Raw genomic sequence first — 22,729 nt, 5'->3', positions numbered from 1 at the left:
ACCACCCACTTTTGTGAATAATTCACAAGAATATCTTACGGACTCCAGGTTCACAGTACAAAGAAGCTCTTGGAAGTCGGTAAGTGTACTCCAACAGGAAACTAAGATATAAAGCTGCAAACGGGTTTTGAGCAAATCGATAATATGCTATAACACTTACTGGCACTCAGTGATGCCAGTTCAGAGGCCCGCATGAGCGGGAAATATTAAGGTAGTAGTTTTACTTTCACTTTGGTGCAGTAACCAGCCCTGACACATCTTCTCTAAAGCTCCTTTGTTTTTTTGTTTGACTTGTTTTAGGCTGTGTGTCAACTCTTTTTGTACTCTCCTTAAAATGACATTGTGTTGAATCATCATCAGTGTCATTAATCAATGTGTGATTGATGTTTTAAAAGCACACTCTGCCACACATGGCTGATTTTGGCACACAACCCTGACTCTGTTATGGGATACGTCTAATAAGCTTTGCTGCCGCATAAAGTTGGAGATTTGATTAATGGGGCCTGCCTTATGATTGAAAAACCGTCCTGTTAGTGCTGCTCAGTTTGGGGAGCATTTGTTGTTTTACATTATTTTTGAATAGGCCATTTGTTGTTTGTGTTCCAGAAATAATATTGACACGCAGTCTTTTCCCAGTGGATGTGTTCTTCCTGTCAGGGACTAAACTCAGTGCATTTACATGTAGCTAATTTCTGTCTGTGAAATGTTGCAACTACTTTTGTATATGGCATATGTATTTCGAATATATTTATCTATAAAACAAAGTAAAGGTGTATGTGTCACTTATTTCATTTATTACAGCACTTATGTATTCCAGTCTCTTCAACAGACTCTCACAACTCACACAGATGTCTTCAAAGACATTTATTGATGATGGAAAAACATGCCATCAAGTGCACAATTTATCCAGGCTAACAACCAGTACAGGAAACACCCCTGTCAAACATGTCATTCATCTAACATAATATACTTATGTTTCATGGCTTATTGAACATTGTAACTTTCTTAGTTTTCAAAGGAATAAAAGATGACCTAGACACTGTACCTTTCCGTCTTAGTGTTCTACCTGTCAATCGACTGAGGGGGGGCAGTGATATATAGGTCACTTCCATATAGGGCATTTCAAATGATAACTTTTGACCCTAAATACCTTAATGCACTGCATACTGAATCAATAGTAGGAAAAATGCAATTGCAACACAACCCAAGTTCATTTAGGGTTTAATTGCTTTTCAAAAACACATTTTAATTCCGTAGAGAATTAAGGATTCAGTCATTGTTCATTTAGTAAAAGACAAATGGAAAAGGAAAATAAATATTAAATTGTATAAAATAAGTTTGAATAAAAGAGTTTTGCTACACGTTTAGAGACATCAGGCGTACAATGCTGATCTTAAGATAGCTGGAAACAAACGGTGCCTGTAAAGTGACCTTAAAGGGGGAGCTGACCTTTGAACTGCTAGGTGATGTCTCTCCAAAATTACAACAAATTGTCTTTCAGAATAACAATGTTGTTTTCCTCAGTAGTGAATCATATTGCACTTCAACTGGAACCGTTTGAGGAAGCAGAGGCGAATGGGATTAAGGAATGCATTTCAGATCATGGATGAATGGGGATAAAGATACAGAGGAAATCACATCCACCTCCAAATGACTCGCATTACACATTTTCTTTCATCTTCCTATTTTACCATCTGCCTCTCAATTTGATCTAATCTCTCTTATCTCATCTTTACTTATTCATCTTTTATCATGACATGTGCTCTTCTCTATAGGTTGCTCAACTCTTTATTATTGCCCAAAGACAATAAAACAAGGTTTTTTCTGATCAGATTTCTTTCAAAACTGGATATGTTATTTTTCTTTCAAAGGCTGCTGATATCTTGGACCTTTACACAGTTTAACATAAGTTTGAAATCCATCAGCCTACTATCAACATTTTTGTAGATTATGATTATTGAAAAGGAAATCAAGAATTGTATATATCCAGCAGAACTGATAGATGAGAAGAGAGGAATGGATCAGCAAAATCCATGAAGATATGAAGCCGACAGAAAAGAAAACACCGCAGCGTTGGGTAGTCTGCTGATCACACCACAGTGCTGTCGTGAAATTACACCCAAGCGTGAAAATACAGACGGATAAGCTTTGCTGAAACTCTGGTGCTAGTTTAAGTCCTGGTGCATCCCGGAGTCTCTTCTTCCTCTGACCTGCATCAAATACACATCCTCCTGATCCCACACTCGCAGCAGAATTTGGCCGCCTCAATGGGGTACTTGGTCCCACAGGAATGACAGAACTTGCTCTTCACTCCACCGTCACAGTTTTCGTCACTGCCGTCATTTTCATTCCTGGGAAATTCAACAAGCAACGCTATTAGAAACAAAGTTCATTTTGCAGGGCTGCTGATAAGGTCCAAAAGTATTATCGATACGAGATAGCCAAAGGTACATGTAAACAAAACAACTTCAAATCCTGTGGATGTGGAAGGCAGGCCTTTTAGTTTGATTATTAATATAATAACATATAATTAACATAATTGCTTAAGCTTTGATACTGCAACCACTAAATGGTGATTGTCTATCCGGAATTTCAGGTTATGTGTAAGTCTTGCAAGCTGAAATCTGCATAAAAAGGCACCATTCACGAGTTACTGAACGGGAACAGAATGGACTCAGCTTTATGAAATACAGCAACGAACCACAGGAGGTCAGGAGAGTCTATCAAGACTATGGTGGTTGTGTCGTGTTATTTTTCCAAACCCTGTTAGTCTCACCTTGATATGTAGTTGTCACTTTCTTCTTATTGAGTGCTATTCCAGACTGAGTGTTCCTCGCCGGGCCGTAGCCAGAGCTCACTTTCCGGGTCTTAATTCCAACACTGACAAAAAAAAGACATAAAAAGAGAAGAAAGACAAGGATGTGTTAAATGCAAACGTCTGTGTGTGTGTGTGTGTGTGTGTGTGTGTGTGTGTGTGTGTGTGTGTGTGTGTGTGTGTGTGTGTGTGTGTGTGTGTGTGTGTGTGTGTGTGTGTGTGTGTGTGTGTGTGTGTGTGAGAGCACTGACCCTGACGGAGGGCTTGTCAAGCCGGAGGGATTAGTCCTCACTGAACCTGCAGAAGCGATCTTACTAGAGGGGATCCCTAGAGCAGAAGAGAACAAAAATGGTCAAGTAATACAGAGGCATTTTACTGAACTCCTTGAACTTATCCAGCCCCAGTCACTGCATTAAAAGGAATCTGTCACAAACATATAGAACTGTCAGATGTGGACACAGCTGTACCCATACCAGAGGGCTGTCCGATGCCAGACCTCTGGGGTAAACGAGAGGAGGCTGAAGGGATGGTGGACACAGCAGGAGTGGTCACCTTTTTTACAGGAGCAGAAGTCTTGGTCTGAGAGAGAAAGGGGAGGCAAAGAGAGAAGCAATGGAATATAAATATGTGCATTATATGGAACATCCGCCATGGAGGTCATGGGAAGCATCAACATAATGGCTCTACATTAGGAGACACAGAAACAGGGAAAGCGCACACAGGTCATGCATCACTATTATATAGCCTACAGGCGCGGACTGTACTGTAGATGTGGTTGCACATGTATGCAAATGTGTGATATGTACTATTACTCTTTGAAATGTGTGCAAGGATTTGGCTTTACTTCCAGGGAAAATGCCAGGTTTTAAACTGTTGCAAGGGAAAACAATGTGAGACAATTAAAAAAAACACTGACTGAAGTTAACGACAGATCGACTCAAAGAATAGAAACTGTATCCCACCATGGCCCATTTAGGAACGGTGACAGAATGATCAACGATTTAAAAACATGCAGCGCTCTTAATCAAAATGCTTTGGACCCTGCTGTGCTTTTTTATTGGCTTTCAGATGAAATCCCCAGCCATGTGTTGTAGTTGCTAAGTGACTGGTAATTCTACGCCTGCTGCAAAATGGGCGTCTCACCGTGATAATAACAGACAAGGGATTATTAAATATTCCCAAACAAAAGTTCTCACTTAGAAAGATAATTGGCAGTTAGATAACATAAAGAAGTGCCTTGGCCAAGTATTTGGGAGAGAGTGTAGCTACAGGGGGTAAACACAACTTGTGTTTGTTGGGAGTAAGCTGTGTGTGCAATGTATGGTGATATTTTTAAATCAACACATTTTGAATTGCATGCTTAATATGTGTATGTCTCATCAGATTTAAATGAGGAATGAATGGTACATGTTTGCACAGGGGGTCTGGCATCTGTGAAATGTAGAATATTCGACCAAATTCCAGTCAAGGGAAAACACTATTTTCTAAATTGTCTGAGTGTGGGTATAATTAGTGGTGCAGTGTGTGCTTGTGTGTACCGGTGTGCGAGCAGCAGGCTTCTTCACTTCTCCTAACTTGCCCTTGCTAGGCATACGGGCGGCCTGCTCCTGGCAGAACTTGATGTGTCTCTCAGCTGCACCCTGGTTGAACCTCCGCTCACAGAAAGGGCACTGGACATAGTCTAAAGACAAAACAGGTGGTGAGAAAATCGAGCGGTAACTGCAACTGCTACGTGAAAAAAAAGCGTGCCTGTTTTTCTTTTCGCTCAACTGTAAAAACAACACTTGGTATTCTACATAATGAGGCAAAACCATTTCCACACTTCTTTCAAAATGTTTCCTATATTTACTAACACTACTACTACTGATAATGAATAATACAATTTATTACAGTTTCTTAACAGTAACCAAAATACAGTCACTCTTCTGTCTCTTGTTTGATTCCACTCTCTATAAAGCTATGTTACCTGGGTCATAAGTGGGAGGTGGAGGCGGGGGTAAAGGTCCTCCATCCTTCATGACCTGAGTGAGGCCCTTGGCAGCCCGGATGGTAGCGATAAAGTCCTCATGCTTCTTGCGCCAGTTGGACGGCTTCTTCGGGGGTTCTGCCTGGCAGGAGGCCACACAGACAAGATGCACCGTTACAGCAGCCATTTTTTTACTAAACCACAACCAGACAGCTATTGCTGCTGACATGGGAAACCTCATCTCTGCGTTACTGATGTGCAGTCATTACTTGAAATCACAGTCACCTTTGTACTCGGTCTCTAGTTACTCTCTACGTTAAACAAACAAAAGTCTTGGTATTCCGATTATTTAAGAAATTGTTTTAAGGAATAAAGTTCTTCTGTCTCTCATAACCAACTTCCGTTCTTTTCAGCATTGACATTAAAAGGATATCCTCTCTGATTCCACACTGGTGGTCTGCGGCAACATGATATCCCTGCTGTCTTCCTGATTGCGTCCTATACGGGTACAGCATGATATATTTCCTTTAACCGTAATTCTAGTTCATTTTATATATGACTTGACTCACAGATTGTCTCCTATTTACGGAATTGAAAGTGGCAATGATGCATTACTGAGAGAATCACATGACATAAGAACATCTCCTGCCGGAAGAGAGAATATTATTATTCCAGGTGGAGGGACATATCTGTTTTTAGAGTTGACATAATTTCAACGCATCAGACTTCACACCGGGCAATGGATTAGCAAGTCTCTGTAACTCAATGACCAAGTGCCTTAATGTACGTTATTTTGTTCATTGTCTGTTGTACATTATGGTTTTATAAAACAACACTACCACCAGTATGAGTTGACATACCTCGAGACTATTTAGACGAATGATTGAAAGCGAGAAATCAGCCTTTACAACAGCTTCAGTCATTTAACCAGGCCACTAAAATCCATGTAAACAGAAATAAAGAAAAAAAATCAACTTACTTTTCCAGAAGAAGATGAACTTTGTGACTGAAATACAATTGAAAGTGCCTAAATTTATTCAGGCTTACATTTTTACGTGTAGAAAAACAATGATGTCTTTAAACCGTTCCCACAGGGAGTTTTCAGACAGTACAAGCTCAAGCCCTTTTTTCTTCCTATTCATAACCAGTTTAAACTGTGTTCGAATTTAAAAGTAAGAGTTTCCATCCCTCTGCTTTAGATATGTCTTACCTTTGGTTTGATGGGTTTAAGCGTGGGGATGTCTGTACCCTCAGCTCTCTGTCGACTGGAGTCAAAAACCTTCCTCCTCTTCGCGGCTGACTTCTGGCAGATCTTAGTATGCTTCGCCTGGTGAGAGATTTACAAACACACTATAACTACACAAGCTAAATCTGATTCTAATAACTTAACAAACATTTGCAGACATTTGAAATGTGTACAATTCATGGATAGTCGTTCTAATATTTTAATACAAAAAGTTATGATGAGAGCCAAAACAGCGTGGGTAATAAAAACGGGTTTTGTACTGTATAACTTCTGGATAGAAAAGGAAGTTTAGTAAGTAAGAGGCATCTCAAAAGAGTGCAAACATCTCACTGATAAAAGTAGCCCCTTTGAGAAAGCTTCATAATATACAAACCCAGCATTTGTCGTGTTTCATTCCTTTGTACATATGGCAATACATAGAAACCACGGTCTACAATTTGTACTATTGAATTTACATTTGAGAATACCTTTGAGCTCATAGACAGACCATAAGTGAGGGTTTAAACATGTAGTCTTAACTCTTAAACGTTTAAAGACAAACTTTTAGTGCTTCGTTTATTTGTTGTTGCTCATATAAAAGCTCTCCACAGAGCCCTACTGGCTATTTGGATTGGCGCCAGTAACCAATCTCAACAGCTGATACCTTGTTAGCTGGAAAACACTTCTTAGCGCATGCATATCACAATACATTTAGTCTTATTTGGTATGCATCATTTTCAAAATATGCATGCTCCTATAACACTGTATCTTCATTTGGATTGCTCCAGTAATGGAGATGCATTTGAATAGAGCCTTTCTAGTTCTCTCATCACTTTTATACGACATGTCAGCATTCACCCATTCAGTCATTCACTCATCAGGATCTGATCTAAATGCTCAGCCATACACACACAGCCTTGGGGAGAAAGTACATGCATACTGGAGGAGCCTGAGATCGAACCCACCATACCTACTGAGCCACTATGGCTTTATATCTCTATTAGGAATATTAAAAATGATCATTTCTTACCAGGACTTTAGGGAAGAAACATCTTTTACAGGTTTTGCATTCAACCAGCTCCTCTCCAGGAGGAGCTTCACCATCTGCAAGAATAAAAACATTTACTTTTTATAACAGTAAAGGAGGACTTGTATGCAAAAGAAGAGTGATCAGCTGGCAATATTTGTTTAAGTGATAAATTAATGTGTCATGTGTAGACAAACATTGGGTTTGTTCACCCTATTTGATACATGGCAGTTAAATAAATGCTTACTATTGCTCACATAAATCATGTTTTGCATTGTTGTTGGCACAATAACACAACCACAATGCTATACATCGTTACCTTGATAAGTATTAGTTCATTTCACAAGAATCCCACCCTTAATATCCAAATGCCGGGCAAAAAAACTAGCGGTAGTTTAGCGTTAGTCAGACAGTGGCTACATTTCCACATTCATGTCGTCAGTATAACGGTAGTTCCGGCACACATTTAGCGTTTTAAAACCAAACGTAATGCTTTATTTTAAGGCTAGGTTCATTAGTTAGCAGCATGCTAACAGCGGATAGCTCCAAAGGCTAATGTAGAAACACATCAAGAGTAGCTAGCTTCTTCTTTGGCCATGACGTTACCTAGCATTACTTGGGCTAAACCCAACACAAAAAAAGAGGTCGTTGCCTTAAACTGGTAAACAAGCAAAAACGAAACCGACCATTTGTGATGATAAACATCGTGAAACTGTGAGCTCGACTGAGCCACAAAACAGATCAAATAAACCATTAGAGAGTTGTTTCTCTCACCTTCAAATTCTTCCATCATTAGGTTATGCTGTCTGATGCTGCTGTTGTTACAAACGGCAAAAAGCAGCAAGTGGAAGTGAGAGGATTCACCCCTGCCCACTTCCGGCTTCGCTAAGATTGGGAGGGAAGTCTGAAATTGGTGACAATACCGCTATTTCTGCTGAAAACAAATCTACGTTGCCTACATACAGAATGCACGAACATATATGATCATATATACGGTTTTATTTTGGCAACTACACATTTTAGTTTCAAGGTTTCTCTGGTAGGCCAAGTGTCTTGTATTTAGCAGTTGTGTTACTAGGATTTCCTCATAATATGTTATTCCTGTTATGTATGAATTGTAGTAGTAAAATCATTACATCACGTTTATTGAAATTATTTTTCAGGATTCAGTAGGCTCTTAGATATGTAACGTTAGAATTTAGGTCAAATTAACAGTGACTGGATTTCAAAAGCTTGGGATGAGGATGAACTATCTTGACATCACTGATCTTTGGCTACCAATAGCAACTCATTTGTCTTCGTGTGCCAACATCCGATCATTTCATTGGATGTTACTGAACGGGTACTTTAAGCAGCGATGGGTGTGGAAGGCAGTCATATGTGTTATGGAGGAAACCGCTGTTGTTCTTTTTATACATCCATATCGTTTTCCTGTTCCCATCATCCTTCCCAAATAATGCATTAAAATAAACCAAGTTTGCAATGTGGACATAAGGAACCCTTATTCATTTGACTTTAATCTAGTTTATTATTGCGAGGTTGGAACAATAATGTTAGCAAAATGTAATTAATAAAGATATAGATATAGGTTTATTAGTGATGTTCTTAATGAAAACAGACACATAAATATAAATATTCTGGAAGTTTTAAGCTTATTGTGAGTAGGCTATACATTTCTTCTAAAAAAAAAAGTCTATAATGTGCTCTATAAAATTAGGCCAATTGGTAGTTTTGTTTACTTTATATTTTAACCTTGTCCTGTGACAGACCTCATTTAAAGATGACTGTGATCATTGCTGCTTAAACAATACAACTAGTGTATCCCCTTGTGGCATCTGTTGGCTCAAACACTTGCCCAGAGCACTCGGAAGTTCCAAGCTTGGCATATTGAGCACATGTGTCATCTGAATGGAGCAATTGACAACCAGATGCTATAAGACCACAGTCAAAGTGTTACTTAAAGCCTTTCTGCTTTCATCACAACAAGATCACTGTTCTCTCACACTGAATATATCTCTCTCTCTCTCACACACACACACACACACACACACACACACACACACACACACACACACACACACACACACACACACACACACACACACACACACACACACACACACACACACACACACACACACACACACACACACTAACTGCCTTGTTCATCTGTCATCTGACCGTTTGACTTAAAAAATGTTTGACAAATTGGGGTTCAGCTGAATAAATATAATAGCCCCTAAATTAGCCTAGGTCTTTTGTGTTACCAATAAAATGCATAATGTTCAACACATGGAAGTTATAATCAATTTAAAATAATCAAAAACAATAAAATCTGAAGAGGTGGGGGAAAAAGTTAGATTCAAGCCCTGACTGTTTTACTCCTGATTGCAAATGGTTAAACAAACAAGGGTTTTATTTTGAAATTCAATCCGGAAGCGGTGGTGTTCTGGCATTGACTTGACGTTGGTAAATCCTCTTTCAGTGAGTGTGGGGAATACCGGAGTGGCATGACAATTGATGTGATTGACCCTTGCGAATATTGGGAAGCCTTTTAACCCAAACAGGTACACTACAGATAATAATATTAATAATAACGATTACATTTTTTAGGTGTTTTTAGGAGTGTGCATGCCTCGCATCGCAATTCAATGTGAACTTAATATGCATGCTGCGTTTACTGGCACTGCAAGAGCTCTGTGGGAGTCTTTGTCATCAGAGAAAGACATATGGCAGTAGATGTATAATGGAACATGTGGATCTCCCTGCACCATTACTGTTTTTATGCAAAGGTTATGTTTCTATTATGTCAACAATGCAATGATTTGTTGGAGAACCCAATTACGCACGACAATAGGCTATCCTATTTTAGCCCACAATAGATTCCTCATATTGCAAGACATTCATTATTTTTGATTATGATGCTGTATAAATAACTTCTACTTTACATATTGAATTGAGATATTGGTGATGCTAAGCTAAACTAAGGAATACAATTTGTACTTTTTATTAAATGGCTCTGAATGAGTCCAAATCACCCAAAATAACACTTGTATAAATTAGTGGGACTCAATTCCTTCACTCCCCTCCCCACATCATTTTCTGTTTGGCAGAACAACTAGGTTGAAGAGCGGGAGCTTTCTTTCCTTCTTTTCAGCATTTACTAAGAGGACAGAGCATGCTGGCTTGAAACTTTTCTTTGGATAGTTTATTGTTGTTCAGGCTCTAGATTGGGAGCAAAGTTCTATACAGCTTGATAAGAATGCCACACACACACACACACACACACACACACACACACACACACACACACACACACACACACACACACACACACACACACACACACGCACGCACGCACGCACGCACACACACACACCTTGCTACTTCATGGGTGCAACAGCATGACTAAATGATGTAAACTTCTGATTAATATTTCATAGAATATGACCAAAGGAAACACGGGCCAACAATGTGCTATCACTGTTCGCTTCAAATCCTGCTACGACATCAGTCTAAAAATATACATTTCAATTCAATTAGTAATCATGATATTTATCAAAAATAGACATTCTGTTGACATATTTTGTATTTCAACCTTATGTTCTGAAGCTATGGACAAGTATTTTGCATGTTGTTTGATAGTATCTAACAATTTCAGACTTTCATTCCATTTCATTATAGATCGTTTTTAAATGTCTGGTTATATAAAGTCTTTATGGTGTGGATCTTTTTGCTGAATCCAGAAATCTATATTGTCATCACCCCGAGCTTTAACATTCGATAATAATTAGATAATTCACTAATTGAGTTCTAATATTGGCTGTGCAGGCATGCTGTGTCTCTTGCTTCAACATGTTGAGGCTAACAATTGTACATGGACAACATCTGTTTGGTCTTTGCCGTCTTGACCCCATTTGGGGAATGACAGCCGGGTGGGAGCATGCTCAGATGATGACATAGGAGGTATCCAAAAATAGCCACGGTCAATAGCAGCCTGCCAGACTCTGGAAATAGCCACAAATGGATGTGGGAGCTGAGGTCATTTTTACCCTAATGTCTGTATTAGTTAAAAATCAATCTGTCCTTTGAATATCCAAGGGGATAAAAAGTCTCTGCAAGTGCATATGTTCAGAAATTAGTGGTAAAATTGAAGGTAAAAAACAGATATTAATGAGTGAAAATGGAGGGAAGCTGAAGGCCAGCTTCACAAGGGCAGATTGATACAGATTGTAATAATGTCATCAGAGGGGTTTAACCCAAATCTCTGCAGCAGCACAGCTCCCATCATGCACCATGCCTACAAGCGCTATGACATTTAAATACAGTACTCTCCTTCTTCATTACCCCTTTAATTGTGTATTTTTGGTTGCTGTATTGCACCATTATAAAAAGCACCATTATGTTTTGTTCCATTCCATCTGCAGAATATCTGTCCTCTGAGTATTTGGTGTTGACTCACTGAGATTAAAATAGATTAATCAGGGATTAGGTCATTAAATATTGGTGTGTGTGTGGGGGGGAGTGCAACTGTGTCACTTTTTTCATGTCAACACAAACAAATGATTCTTCTATTGTGCAAAGCCGTTTAAGACACTGCACAGATCCTCAGCCGTCTTCTTCACAAATGTCGCATAAATGAATGTGTGTGTGTGTGTGTGTGTGTGTGTGTGTGTGTGTGTGTGTGTGTCAATGTTGTACCTGCTGTGTGTGCCAGGCCCTGCTATGGTGAGGTGTGTTAGCGATGACGGATGAGGAGGCTAGTTATGATGACTTCATCGCCTCTCGACGGTCCGGCCGCAGGAACGCCATCCATAATATCCCACCAGCCTCTGGAGCTGAAGGCCCCGCTGACCTGTCACAGAGTCTTGCACAGCTCAACATCATCAAGTCAGGTAAGAAACATCACTGTGGGGATCTGAAGAGGGAATAAAGGAAGTGGAGGGGTATGTGTAGGGAGGGACTGATGAGGGAATGAGATGCAGGTGAGGGGTAACAGGTGTGTAGATGGGTGGGGCATTCAGGTGATGAAAAGTGAGGAAAAGTCTGAGGGCATCGAAAATGAGAATTAAGGGGCCTTGAGGATAGAGATGTACGACATATTTTAGCTTGGGCCACAATAAAAAAGGTTTTCAAAGGTATTTTAATTGCATCTTTCAAGTGTATGCAGTGGACAGTGCAGTGTCCGTTTTCTACCACAAGGGGGTAAATCCTGAACATCCGCACATGGTGGCTTTTGATGGATATTTATTGCGATAATTCTACTAAAGCTGAAAGGCCCTCTACCCTTACATATTGTTTTATTGTTGTTTCACTTAGATGTTCAACCTTTACAATGAGTGATATTACAACTCATTTGGAATCTTATGATGTAAATATATAATCTAGAACTTTTTATAATTCCCTTTTTTTAACACGAGCTGTTTTGAGAAGACCCTTCTACTTTAGTGTCTTTGGTTCCTGCAGTTTTAACCCACCCTATTTGCATCATTGACATCACAATAAAAACTTGAAACTGATTGGTTCTCTTTCCTTGTGTCAGGTGATGAGGGAGAAGACAATAAGAAAAGCCAGGACTCTGCAGCTAAAGAAGAGGAGGCTAAAGCTGAGGGAAGCTAAACGCACATGTATGGACTCAAACAACGCTGTTCTGTTCACCTGATCGCTGATTGCTAGGCTGGATCCAATAACCTTGAATGAACACGGCAAAATCCTACTGCCACCATCCCACAATCAGGAAGTCATTGCTATGGCAACCACAGCTCCATTGAGCAGTTGGGTGTGATCCAGTTTCCTTAAAAGATCAATCTATCAATTTGGCACTTTTTTTAAAACATAAAATGCTCAGTCTGTCAAATCAGGACAAAATACAGGACATACTGATGAAATATTATCCCTCCCATTACCTGTAGATGGTCCATGATGAAGTCTTCAATCTTGTAGTATGTGATGCAATAGGTGCTGGAGTTTTCTAATTAAAAACAGGGTGTTAGGTTTTGTACGTACAGAAAGTGTCCATATAATGTGTCTTGCTTTCCTAGTTTTTAACACTGCCATTGAGCATTTTTAAAAGGCATAGTCTGTAAGTGTGTCTGTGTTTAAAATTGGACTTTGTTTAGGGTGGATACAGAGATCAAGAATGTATTTGCTGCTTGGAAAAAAGAACATTGATTGCACTCCCATACACTTGTGTGTGTTTTTATGATGTAGCATATAGCTGTTGATTGGATGTATGAATTTCTCTGGTTAATTGGAGTTTTTTTTAGAATGCTTAATGCCATGATTGGACAGACTACTTATGACCTTTTCATTTACCAACCTTCATCTTCAACCACCCCTCAATACTATAATGGTACAATAGAAAGCCCTTTGCTGTTTATACCGAGCACATCTGTGGATATGCACTCCAAGAATGTCTGTCTTGATGACCTTTTTAAAAAGTGAAGTCTTTGCTTGTTTGTCTTGGCAACTTATAAGAAAATAAATGAATTTTTGAAGGAGGATTGGGCTTTTTTTTAAAAGTAATTTTCTCGGTAGCTTTACTTGATCAAACGTACAGAATCAGATATCCTGTCATTTCTCACTTTGACCCTCTGTCTCTGTCACTGCAGAATGAGAGGACACCACTTCACTTGTAGAACATAGTCTTTTTTATTAAAAATGATGAGCAAAAGTACAATGATTGTCAAAGTAGTGCAACAGAGTAATATTGACTACATAATAAACAGTGATAGGGCCTATATACATGTCTAAATGTCGTTTTGATTGACGCACAATTAAGAAATCTTCACCTTTGTAAATAAACATACCAATAGGAACTTTGATTTGATACAATCCCTATAATCTTACAAAGATGAGATAGTCCATGAATGCATCCTCCTCAAGCTTTTGTCTGGAAGCACTGTTCAGCAGAATGTGTCTCAGTGTTCAAACAGATCGCTGTGCCATGCAGCACAGTTTAACTGACTAATTGGCTTGCGGGATGAAAAAGCCGTGCATATCCTTTTTTAGCTTAGCGTGCACGTATGCTCGAGCTACCTCTTTAAATGTTTTGCCATCAAGAATCAGGATGAAACACAACTGGCCTGGGTTGCTGTTGATAACTGATGCCAACACCACACCTGCAATTAAAAAGGGTAGAGGTTACTGTTAGAATGCAAAGAAGAATCAAATATAAGTAACTGTTTCTTCAAAATACAATCTATCCATTTTCTACTTTAGCAGATACAGTTGCTTATACAGTGCTCACACCATTTCCATGTCATACATCGCGCATGCACATCACACAGTGTTTATTACCATCATCCTCTGACTCTCCATTTGGTCTGGGGATGAACACAGGCTCTGAGGGCAGGCAGTTTTCTTCGCTCCAGTAAATCCTCTCCTTGGTCTCTGTGTCAAACTTCGCAATCTACAGAAAATTGATAAGTTGTTAAGAAAATAATTCAAACGTGCTTTAACTAGGCCTGTAAAAGCGTTTCATGACAAAGCATTACAAACTAGCACTTCATCATCTGATAACTAAGTGTAAATCATAAAAAAACCACTAACGTTTATTAGTATTATTTTGCTAAATGACTGTAGGCTAGTGTCCACTTTAACAAACCGTTGGCACAGGTCAGGTTTTAGGTAGGGCTTTTCATGTTTCACTAGTTGCTGGTGATGATACTTTGTAATGCACCCAGTCATTTTATTTACAGGAGTAGAAACACCTCTCGTGAATCAATTTATTGCATTGTGATTTAGAAAGTCTGTCGGACAAACTCATGTCCCATCAGTTGTGTATCAGTACCTTACGTCCAGCTGTGATAAAGAGCATATCTTTTAGAGAAGCAGCATGCCTGTTCAGTACTTTGCCCCAACTGCACGCCATATAATTGCAATAGAGTTATTAAGTTGTAAAGTAGAGCTTCTTAGTACTGTTAATATACATACATTTTATCCTAGTGTCAGCTCAATGTACTTTCACACTAACTGTGGGAGTAAAACTGAGCAGTCGCAGGAACAGAAAAGCCATATTGTCCATACTACTACACCACACGGCAGGTATGAATACAGAATAAAATAAAACTGACATATCATTTGGAGTTATAGTCATCTGCTGAGTTTGTTCAGGAAAAGTCAACAAAATGATTGTGTGTCAAAATACTTCGATTGTATTCTCTGTTCAATTTATTTTCAGTGTATTCATAATGCAGACGTGTTAAATGAGACAACTTTATAAGCTATCTGAAACATAGCTTTTATCCCGAGACGAAGAGATATAGCATGTTGTAAGATTAAGCATTTTACAATCATGTTGTCCTTGCAGATTCAAGCACGTAATCTGGATATATGACTGGCATTGAAGTCCCACAACCTCTACGGCGAACAATCTATCCAGCTGGCGGTGGAAGAGATCCAATAATGCATATAATGCTGTTCAAATACGTTTTTATGATGCCCACAAGGAAACATTCGATAGATAAACGCTGATGGAAATGACTGCCTCCCTGTATGCGTAAACAGTGTTGTTGTTTAAGTCACCCTTCTTGACCTGTTAAAGGAATGAGTCATACATATTTCATCAACAATAAAAAAGAGGTTGGTGCGACATCTCATCGTAACTATTTAAAACTCCTTTTGTTTATTTCACATTACAAACGTCATTCAATTCAATTAAAACTCTCTTATGTTGTTGCCATTATGCGTCAAGTGAGAACAATATGTAATTGCCTGACATAGGAGGCTTTCTTTTGTTCCTTCCTCTTCTTCCTCCACTAAAATTTGGAGACCAGGCATGCTGTGACACGCAAAGGAAGCGTTGTTACTCAATACTTCAAAGCCTCACGGAGTTTATTACTTCTTTTCATTGTTACTGGTACCTTGATGTTCAAGAGTACCAAATGGAAAAGACATCTGGGTATTACAGACAGAGCCATAAAGTGGTGCGGTCATTGTTTTTGCAACACTAACCACGTTTTTCCTATCTCATGATGTGCCAACTGCTAATCCTCAGTTCTGCAATTTGCTTCCTGCAAAAACAACTTGGCCAGAAACAATGTGTTTTCCAATCTCCCCAGATTTAAAATCTAAGTTTTTATGAGAGTCTGCAAGTTATAGGTCTCTCTTGGTAGATAACAAACATGGGGATTTGAGAAATCACAAAGACAGATACAAATAAAATCAAAATGCGTTACCTCTTTGGCCAGCGCAGACTCCTCCACACAGTTCCCGTAGACATACCGGTGCCTCTTGCCGTTGAAATCATAATTCATCCTGGGTAATTCAAAGCCTGATGGGAAAAAAGGGAGTTTTTGTATTAATATATGACCACATGCATTACTTTTAAAGACCAAATGAGCAAGATTGACTTCATTTAGGTGTCTGAGTGTTTTACCTTCACAGAACACTTCTGCCTGGCACATTAGTTTGCCTTCCTTCTCCTTCACAGCACTGGCAGTCGTGTACTTGAGTTTCACCAGGTCTTCTCCAACTGCCACACCCTACATACACAAAATAATCAAGGGTTGAAGAACATCTTCTCATAATTTTAAGATGGAGTCCATTTGGTAGCTTTTTTTCCGCACCTTGTCTGAGTGGACAGGAAGTACAAATCGTTTGTAGCTTGGTGTGGAGTAGCTATCATCCTGGAACCCCGGATTTTCCTTCAGCTTGCTCAGGTAGAACATATCGTAAAGACTGGTGTCACTGTAGGCGATCACATCGAAAATCACGTGACCATCATCCTCAAAAGCATTCACGTGATGGTAGACCACCATTGCTCGGGTGTAGTACTTTGTCTCAAGCACTTTGCAAGTCTTTCTGTCTATCAGATGGATGAGAGTCTGTGGAAGAAATAAAGATTTAGAAACACAGTCACTGTTATATGAACCAAAGTCTTCTGACTTAGTTATGGTCTACTTGCCAGCAATGTGAATCCAGAAATGTTGAGTTTGACAATAGAAACGTACAGTTTGGGTCATTAGCAAAAAGGAGCTCATTTACATTTGATGGGCAACTTGCACAATTGGCACAAGTTGCATTAATTAGCATATGCAGACAATAGCAAAAACATTGCTTGCCCAATTTGGACAATGTTGGGGCAGTTTGTATGTTCTGGGGACCCGTACTATACATTTCAAATATAAAAGTTTGGGGTATTCCACATTTCTGGGTTCACAATAGACTAATAAATAGTATGAATATAAAGAACTGTAATCAGATCACAGGGACCCCTTACACTTTCATCAGGGCAGAACTTCAGGCAGCTGGCCCAGTTGACTCCCCTCATGTATGCAGTGGCCATCTTCAGGATGTCCAGTTTAAACGGCTGCTCGATGAAGATGAAGTAGTTGTCCGTCATGCCGAAGCTGTGGTAGTAGCTGGGTGTGAGCAGGGAGCGGCAGGGGACAGTGCAGACTACCTCGAGTTCTTCAGAGCGGGGACCCACTTGTGTTTGTCTGAAGGGTTCTTGTCTGAAGTTAGGGGCAAGAAAGTCACAGAAAAATACACTTAAAATTGTGTCAAAGCTATAGTTTTTATTTTTGGGCGCATATGACTGTATGTTGGAGTTAAAAATGCAATGATGATGAGAGTGCGAATGTACGAACACATCACACCCATCCTGAAATTGTTGCACTGGCTCCCGGTCTCACTCAGGATTGACTATAAAATCTCCCTTCTCACCTATCAGTGCATTCACAGAAATGCTCCCTGCTAACTCAGAGAACTGCTCACCCCACAAACCTCCACAAAAAAACCCAGTTCTGGAAAGGCTGACCTCCATCGACCCCAGGACCAAGCTCAAATCCATGGGAGACTGAGCCTTGTGCTCCTCTGCTCACAGATTGTAGAATGCTGAGCCTTCTGCTGGAACTTTAACCATCCATTTGTTTGACTACCTAATGTTTTTATTCTGATTTGTAGCAGAGAGAGTTTTGAGTATTCAAATGAAAAGTGTGCTTACAAATAAAATGTAATATTATTACTATGATTACATAACTATGAGCGTGTACTTGAAGAACTATGTACATGCAAATTAAAAAAGATAAAACAAAATGTAAAAGGAAATGCTGTATAGTGGCAAACAAGAACAACAACCAAGTAAAACCCTTCAAATACAATGTTGGAGAGGAGCTGGAGACACGGCAGCTATGCTAAAGCTGTTTGCATGTGTGAAAAGGGCCTTTAAATTTAATGCAGGAACCAACAGCCCAACCCTTTTCACCATGGCTGATCTTAATCTGGTCCTCATTCATTTGCATAATTGTTTTCAAAGTATCCCGCAGCTGATATGGCTTGAAAGCACTGAGCTGTCAGGGCAAAGTAGAGCAGGTAATGCAGTTTATATACCTTTCTCTGTAACGGCAGGGACTTTGAACAGCGTGTATTTCGTCTTGCCCTTCTCTGCTATTGAAGTTCCCATGTTGTAGGCATTGCCCTCTTTGTCGTAGTGTGGATGGGATGACGCCAGGTTTACAGGCAGGTACTTCAAGTAGTCCACCTGCGTGAAAGAGTTTATTAACTTATTAGCAATTCAATCAAGTCTGTGCAAGTGGATGAATGCTTATCGTGATCATTAGAGTTACCTTATCCAAAGTTTCCAGTGTCACAGGATCAATCTTGCGGATGTAGTTGGTTTCAGAGGTGGCGTAAAAGTCATTTCCATATTTAATGAAATTGCTTGCTCCATTGTCAGTGAAGTCGGGCACTGTGTGGTTAAGAAAGGTAATCGCCCTGGAAAATTAGAAGAACAAATGCTGTATATTAGAAAGTGGCAGAAGACCTAATCATCTCACACTGAAGGTCCTGTACTTTAGAAATGTGTGACTCATTTGCATCCCAAGTGCAAATGTACAAGCTGAAGGGGAACAGCAGGGGGTTTCTCCAAAGTGTGAATATCCTTATTTGACATATCCTATAGAGCTGTTTTTAAATGACCTTACTTTACAAGTCTGTGAGGTGAGTGTATTACAGATGTTTCTAAAGCCTCTTGAAAAAAACAGAATAAGACTACTGTGACGGTACCATGAGATACTCATATGTTATACTTGGGTAAAAGTAGTCATACCACATGTTACAAGTATGCATCCTTAAAGTAGCCTAGCAAAAGTCAAAGTTCGCATTTTGAACAATGGCTTACTTCGGAATGATATTTACTATATTATTGCATTATAACAAGAGATGCAGTAATGTGTGTATCACTTTATTGTTGCAGCAGGTAGAAAGGACACTGCTGTTTAACTTCTGAATCAACCAAGCGATCAATTAACCTATAATACTACACTAAACATCAAGAAAATGCAGTATAAGGTACACCATTTGCCCTTTATTGCAATAAAGTAGAAGCAGTAGGAGTGGAGTAGCAGGAAATATACATTCTTAAGTAAAAAACAACAAACTCAAAATTGTATTACTTCACAATTAAGAGGATGCTTACTTGAAAATGAAGTTCTTGCTCGGATCTGGATAGGCCATTGTTCCCATTTCAGACACAACAATCCTGTTGGCAGTCATGTTAGCTTTGTAGGTGTCACTTCTCAGGAATCTGCTTCTGTGGGTCACCTCACCTGCAGGGAAATATTGTAAGTATTGAGCATGCAAATACTGTAAACAAAAATAAAGTCACCGATCAACTACCGTTAAACAAAAAAGACTTTTGGACGAACCATCTTTAATGTCAAAACTGTTCATGATAGCCATCCCATCAAACCAGTGGCTGTAGCTGGTGTCCCCCAGAGAGAAGATGCCGGGGCCGTTGCGCAGCAGCGTGCCCTGCAGCCAGCTGGGAATACATCCTAAAGGAGAGGAAACAGCAACAGTCAGCAAAGTATTTGATAAAGTCAGTCCTTCAACAGCGTAAAAACTCGACCTACCTTTTACTTCTGCCTTTCGGGGCTCCGGGCTCTCCTCTGCGTTTTTGGAGTAGTCTGTAGACATGTTGGTTGGAGGCTCAGTGCCTAAACAATCGGAGATGTCCTAATAATCAACTGCAGTCAATCCCATCGCAAACCACTCCTTTTAAAGCGTGTGTGAGTGTGGGGGGTGTTGACCAACGACGCGTTAACTTATCTGAAGACACGGATGCACTCTGGTTTCAACGAAATCTTTATAGCAAGTTCAGCGAAGAGATCCGTATCAAAACACTTCATTATCAACAAGGCGTTATATGAGCGATATACAGGTTTGCAAGGTTTTTCATTCCTATTATTTCCCAACTTTCTTTTTACTTAATATGAGCCATATTCACTGCAGACCTTATAAATGCTTTAAGTTTACATTTAGCTTGTCTGAGTATGTTGTATTCTTCAGTACACTGTTATTTGTACCCGCCATATACATGTTTTAAATGCTTAGGTTTTGATTGAGTTTATTTGGATGGAAGAGTAGCTACTCTTTCATGGATTTACTGTTTCAGTAACTGTTTTTGTCTGTGTTGTTTTTTTTGACAGCAGAGTTCCTTCTCTAACTCACTGCTCCATAGTTTCTCTTTTCTTAACTGGACATATAACTTCACATTGTAAATATTTAATTTAATATGCCATTCTTGTACCCTAAACGTTAATAATATCCCACTTTCATTTTGTGTTAGCTGTAATTTAGCCCCTCTGTAGTATTTTATTTGTCAGATTTTGTTTAGGTATTTTGATCTTCACTATCAACTTTTGTATTTTGACTCTTTTAATTGTGTATATCTTCTATTTTGTATAATTGTTCATTTTCTACCCTTTTTTAATTCTTTAATTGTGTACAATACTTTGTCGTTCGTGCTGCTGCAGTGAAACAATCCCTATTTGGGATCAATACGGTATCTTATTTATCTCATATCTGAAGATAACCTATTTGAACTGCTTACTTAAGTTTGTTTAAATGAATTATAATCACTGAAAAAGCATGTTGCTCTTGGGTCAAGTGCTTTACAGTTTCTGGATTTTTTTGTTGGCATTACTTTTCTTGGAAGGCTGCAGCTGATTGAGTCAAAATTGTTCAACTCTAGCATACAGTGGATGACTGGGCCTTCTTGGAAAACCAGTGAGTAGTAGTAATAAATCTTATCTGTACGTTAAAGTCCAAATGCACTTCGCCTCCAACACCTTTTGTGGGTAAAAAGCCTATGTCTCGATGACATAATGCATCTGGCCTCAGATGACCGGAGGTAACATAATTATGTATGCTTAGTTATCTATTGTATGAAATGCTTTATGCAGCAGTGATCATCATCACAAGATAACTCTGTTGGCATAAAGAAGAATAAAGGGTGGCATCAGAAAGCAATAGTGGGAGGTTCTAAAAGCCCTTTAACTCAAATTTGAGTTTCACGGGTATAAGAGATCCCCGAGGTTAAACCTTTTCTGGAATAACTAGTCCAGTTTTTTCTTTTGGAGAGTGGGGATAATGTATGCATCCATTCCACAGGTTCAATGATCCTACACATGTAATAGTAATATGAATAATACAATAAAATGATGTCAACTAAAACATATACACAAGAGGGGTTATATATGAAAGAAAATACATATTTGCAAAGATGACATTAAATGATGATACAAAAAACAAGTCAATCGTAAACTAATAGGAGATGGATAAAAACAATGTTAACATTTAAAAATGATTTGTTAAAGTATGTATAAAGGGTTGGGTCCTGTCTATAGCTCACTTACATAATTCATCATAGGGCCAAAACACACTGTAGTTCTCCTTAAGGACACAAATACCATGAGGTTTTGGGCCTTAGAGATGCTTTGGGGTCTTTCAATATAACAGTATACGACCAAAACATGTATACATTTTGAAGAGTTGGATTTTGTAAAGATAGATGTGATGTATATCTTTGAGATTGAACCTGAAACTAGATGTACTATCATTCACTGAAATTGATGCAGCAGTCCACTCAGTCCTTCTTTTTTTGGACGGTTACATTTCATAAGGCATTGTCAGCGTAAAGGTCATTAAAGTTGACAAGGAATAACTTCTGCCATAAGGAAAAGGCCATATAGGATAGTGCAGGTCAATGGTTATCCTGTCTGAAAGGTGAAGTGATACCTCTGCAGCATTTCCACAATAAGTAGAATTCCACTCTCCCTTTTCAGAGAAACAAGTGACACAACACTCTGAAGTAACACCTCAATCCTTTCAAAAGAAATGCATAGCAGCAGTGCCCTCTAGTGGCTCTCGTGAGGCTCTACCTGTATTGGTTAGGCAGCAGTTAATGTGCAATTGCTACTTCTCTCATTGATAACATCAAAAAAAGTGAATAATAAAAGAGATAAAATAGTTCTTACTCACAGCTTGTAAGACTTACATATGTGTGGCAGGAGAATCTGGAAAGTGGGAATATGAGACAATCATCTCTTTTCAGGAAACTTTCATAAACACCTTCGCCACCTGGAAATGAAATAGGGGCAAACTGGGATTTATGTATGTGGCATTGTGTGACAAATGTACCCTTCTTTTACCAGCAGGGTGCAGATCTTTTAGTGTTCAGTGAATGCACCATCCTTTCCCAGGTGTCATCCATACATTTCTATTGTGTTATTATTCTGAGTATTTTGGAACACATTTTAAATACACAGACACCATCTTTGCTTTTAAAAGTGAGTTTCATTACTGTCTCCAATGTCAATGCAATCCAAAGTAATGACAGTAAGAATATGATTCTGTATCCACATACCTTTTTTATAGCTGCTATTAAAAAGTCAGCCTAAAGAAAAAATA

The 22,729-nt window shown here is 39.1% G+C and overlaps 3 protein-coding genes across 3 annotated transcripts; 1 reads left to right on the top strand and 2 right to left on the bottom strand.

Annotated features, from left to right (window-relative positions):
* Nucleotides 1–849: 849 nt before the first annotated feature.
* On the bottom strand, nucleotides 850–7,892 carry zc2hc1a (zinc finger, C2HC-type containing 1A). Its single transcript, XM_063912143.1, is given in 11 exon segments — nucleotides 850–2,351; nucleotides 2,777–2,792; nucleotides 2,795–2,880; nucleotides 3,067–3,142; nucleotides 3,289–3,394; nucleotides 4,354–4,496; nucleotides 4,782–4,923; nucleotides 5,761–5,787; nucleotides 5,992–6,108; nucleotides 7,037–7,110; nucleotides 7,808–7,892. Coding segments are annotated over 11 exon segments (942 nt in total). The 5' UTR covers nucleotides 7,827–7,892; the 3' UTR covers nucleotides 850–2,215.
* Nucleotides 7,893–9,482: 1,590 nt separating this feature from the next.
* pkia (cAMP-dependent protein kinase inhibitor alpha) lies at nucleotides 9,483–13,534 on the top strand. Its single transcript, XM_063874060.1, has 3 exons — nucleotides 9,483–9,600; nucleotides 11,751–11,928; nucleotides 12,576–13,534. The coding sequence occupies exons 2-3, from the start codon at nucleotides 11,778–11,780 to the stop codon at nucleotides 12,650–12,652; spliced, it is 228 nt and encodes a 75-aa protein (XP_063730130.1). The 5' UTR covers nucleotides 9,483–9,600; nucleotides 11,751–11,777; the 3' UTR covers nucleotides 12,653–13,534.
* Nucleotides 13,535–13,660: 126 nt separating this feature from the next.
* On the bottom strand, nucleotides 13,661–22,149 carry bco1 (beta-carotene oxygenase 1). Its single transcript, XM_063874058.1, is given in 12 exon segments — nucleotides 13,661–14,154; nucleotides 14,333–14,444; nucleotides 16,213–16,307; nucleotides 16,413–16,518; nucleotides 16,603–16,860; nucleotides 17,256–17,443; nucleotides 17,446–17,490; nucleotides 18,368–18,518; nucleotides 18,604–18,751; nucleotides 19,455–19,584; nucleotides 19,684–19,812; nucleotides 19,891–22,149. Coding segments are annotated over 12 exon segments (1,581 nt in total). The 5' UTR covers nucleotides 19,955–22,149; the 3' UTR covers nucleotides 13,661–13,999.
* Nucleotides 22,150–22,729: the final 580 nt, after the last annotated feature.

This window comes from Eleginops maclovinus, chromosome 21, assembly GCF_036324505.1.
Source record: "Eleginops maclovinus isolate JMC-PN-2008 ecotype Puerto Natales chromosome 21, JC_Emac_rtc_rv5, whole genome shotgun sequence".
NCBI lineage: Eukaryota > Metazoa > Chordata > Actinopteri > Perciformes > Eleginopidae > Eleginops > Eleginops maclovinus.
The sequence above is the reverse complement of the archived record's forward strand: the minus strand, read 5'-3'. Positions and strand labels throughout refer to the sequence as shown.

Excerpts from the sequence above, each read along its gene's own strand:
- pkia (XM_063874060.1), top strand. The coding sequence starts at position 11,778 with ATGACGGATGAGGAGGCTAGTTATGATGACTTCATCGCCTCTCGACGG. Across the intron at positions 11,929-12,575 it reads GCTCAACATCATCAAGTCAG|GTGATGAGGGAGAAGACAAT; the intron begins GTAAGAAACATC and ends TCCTTGTGTCAG.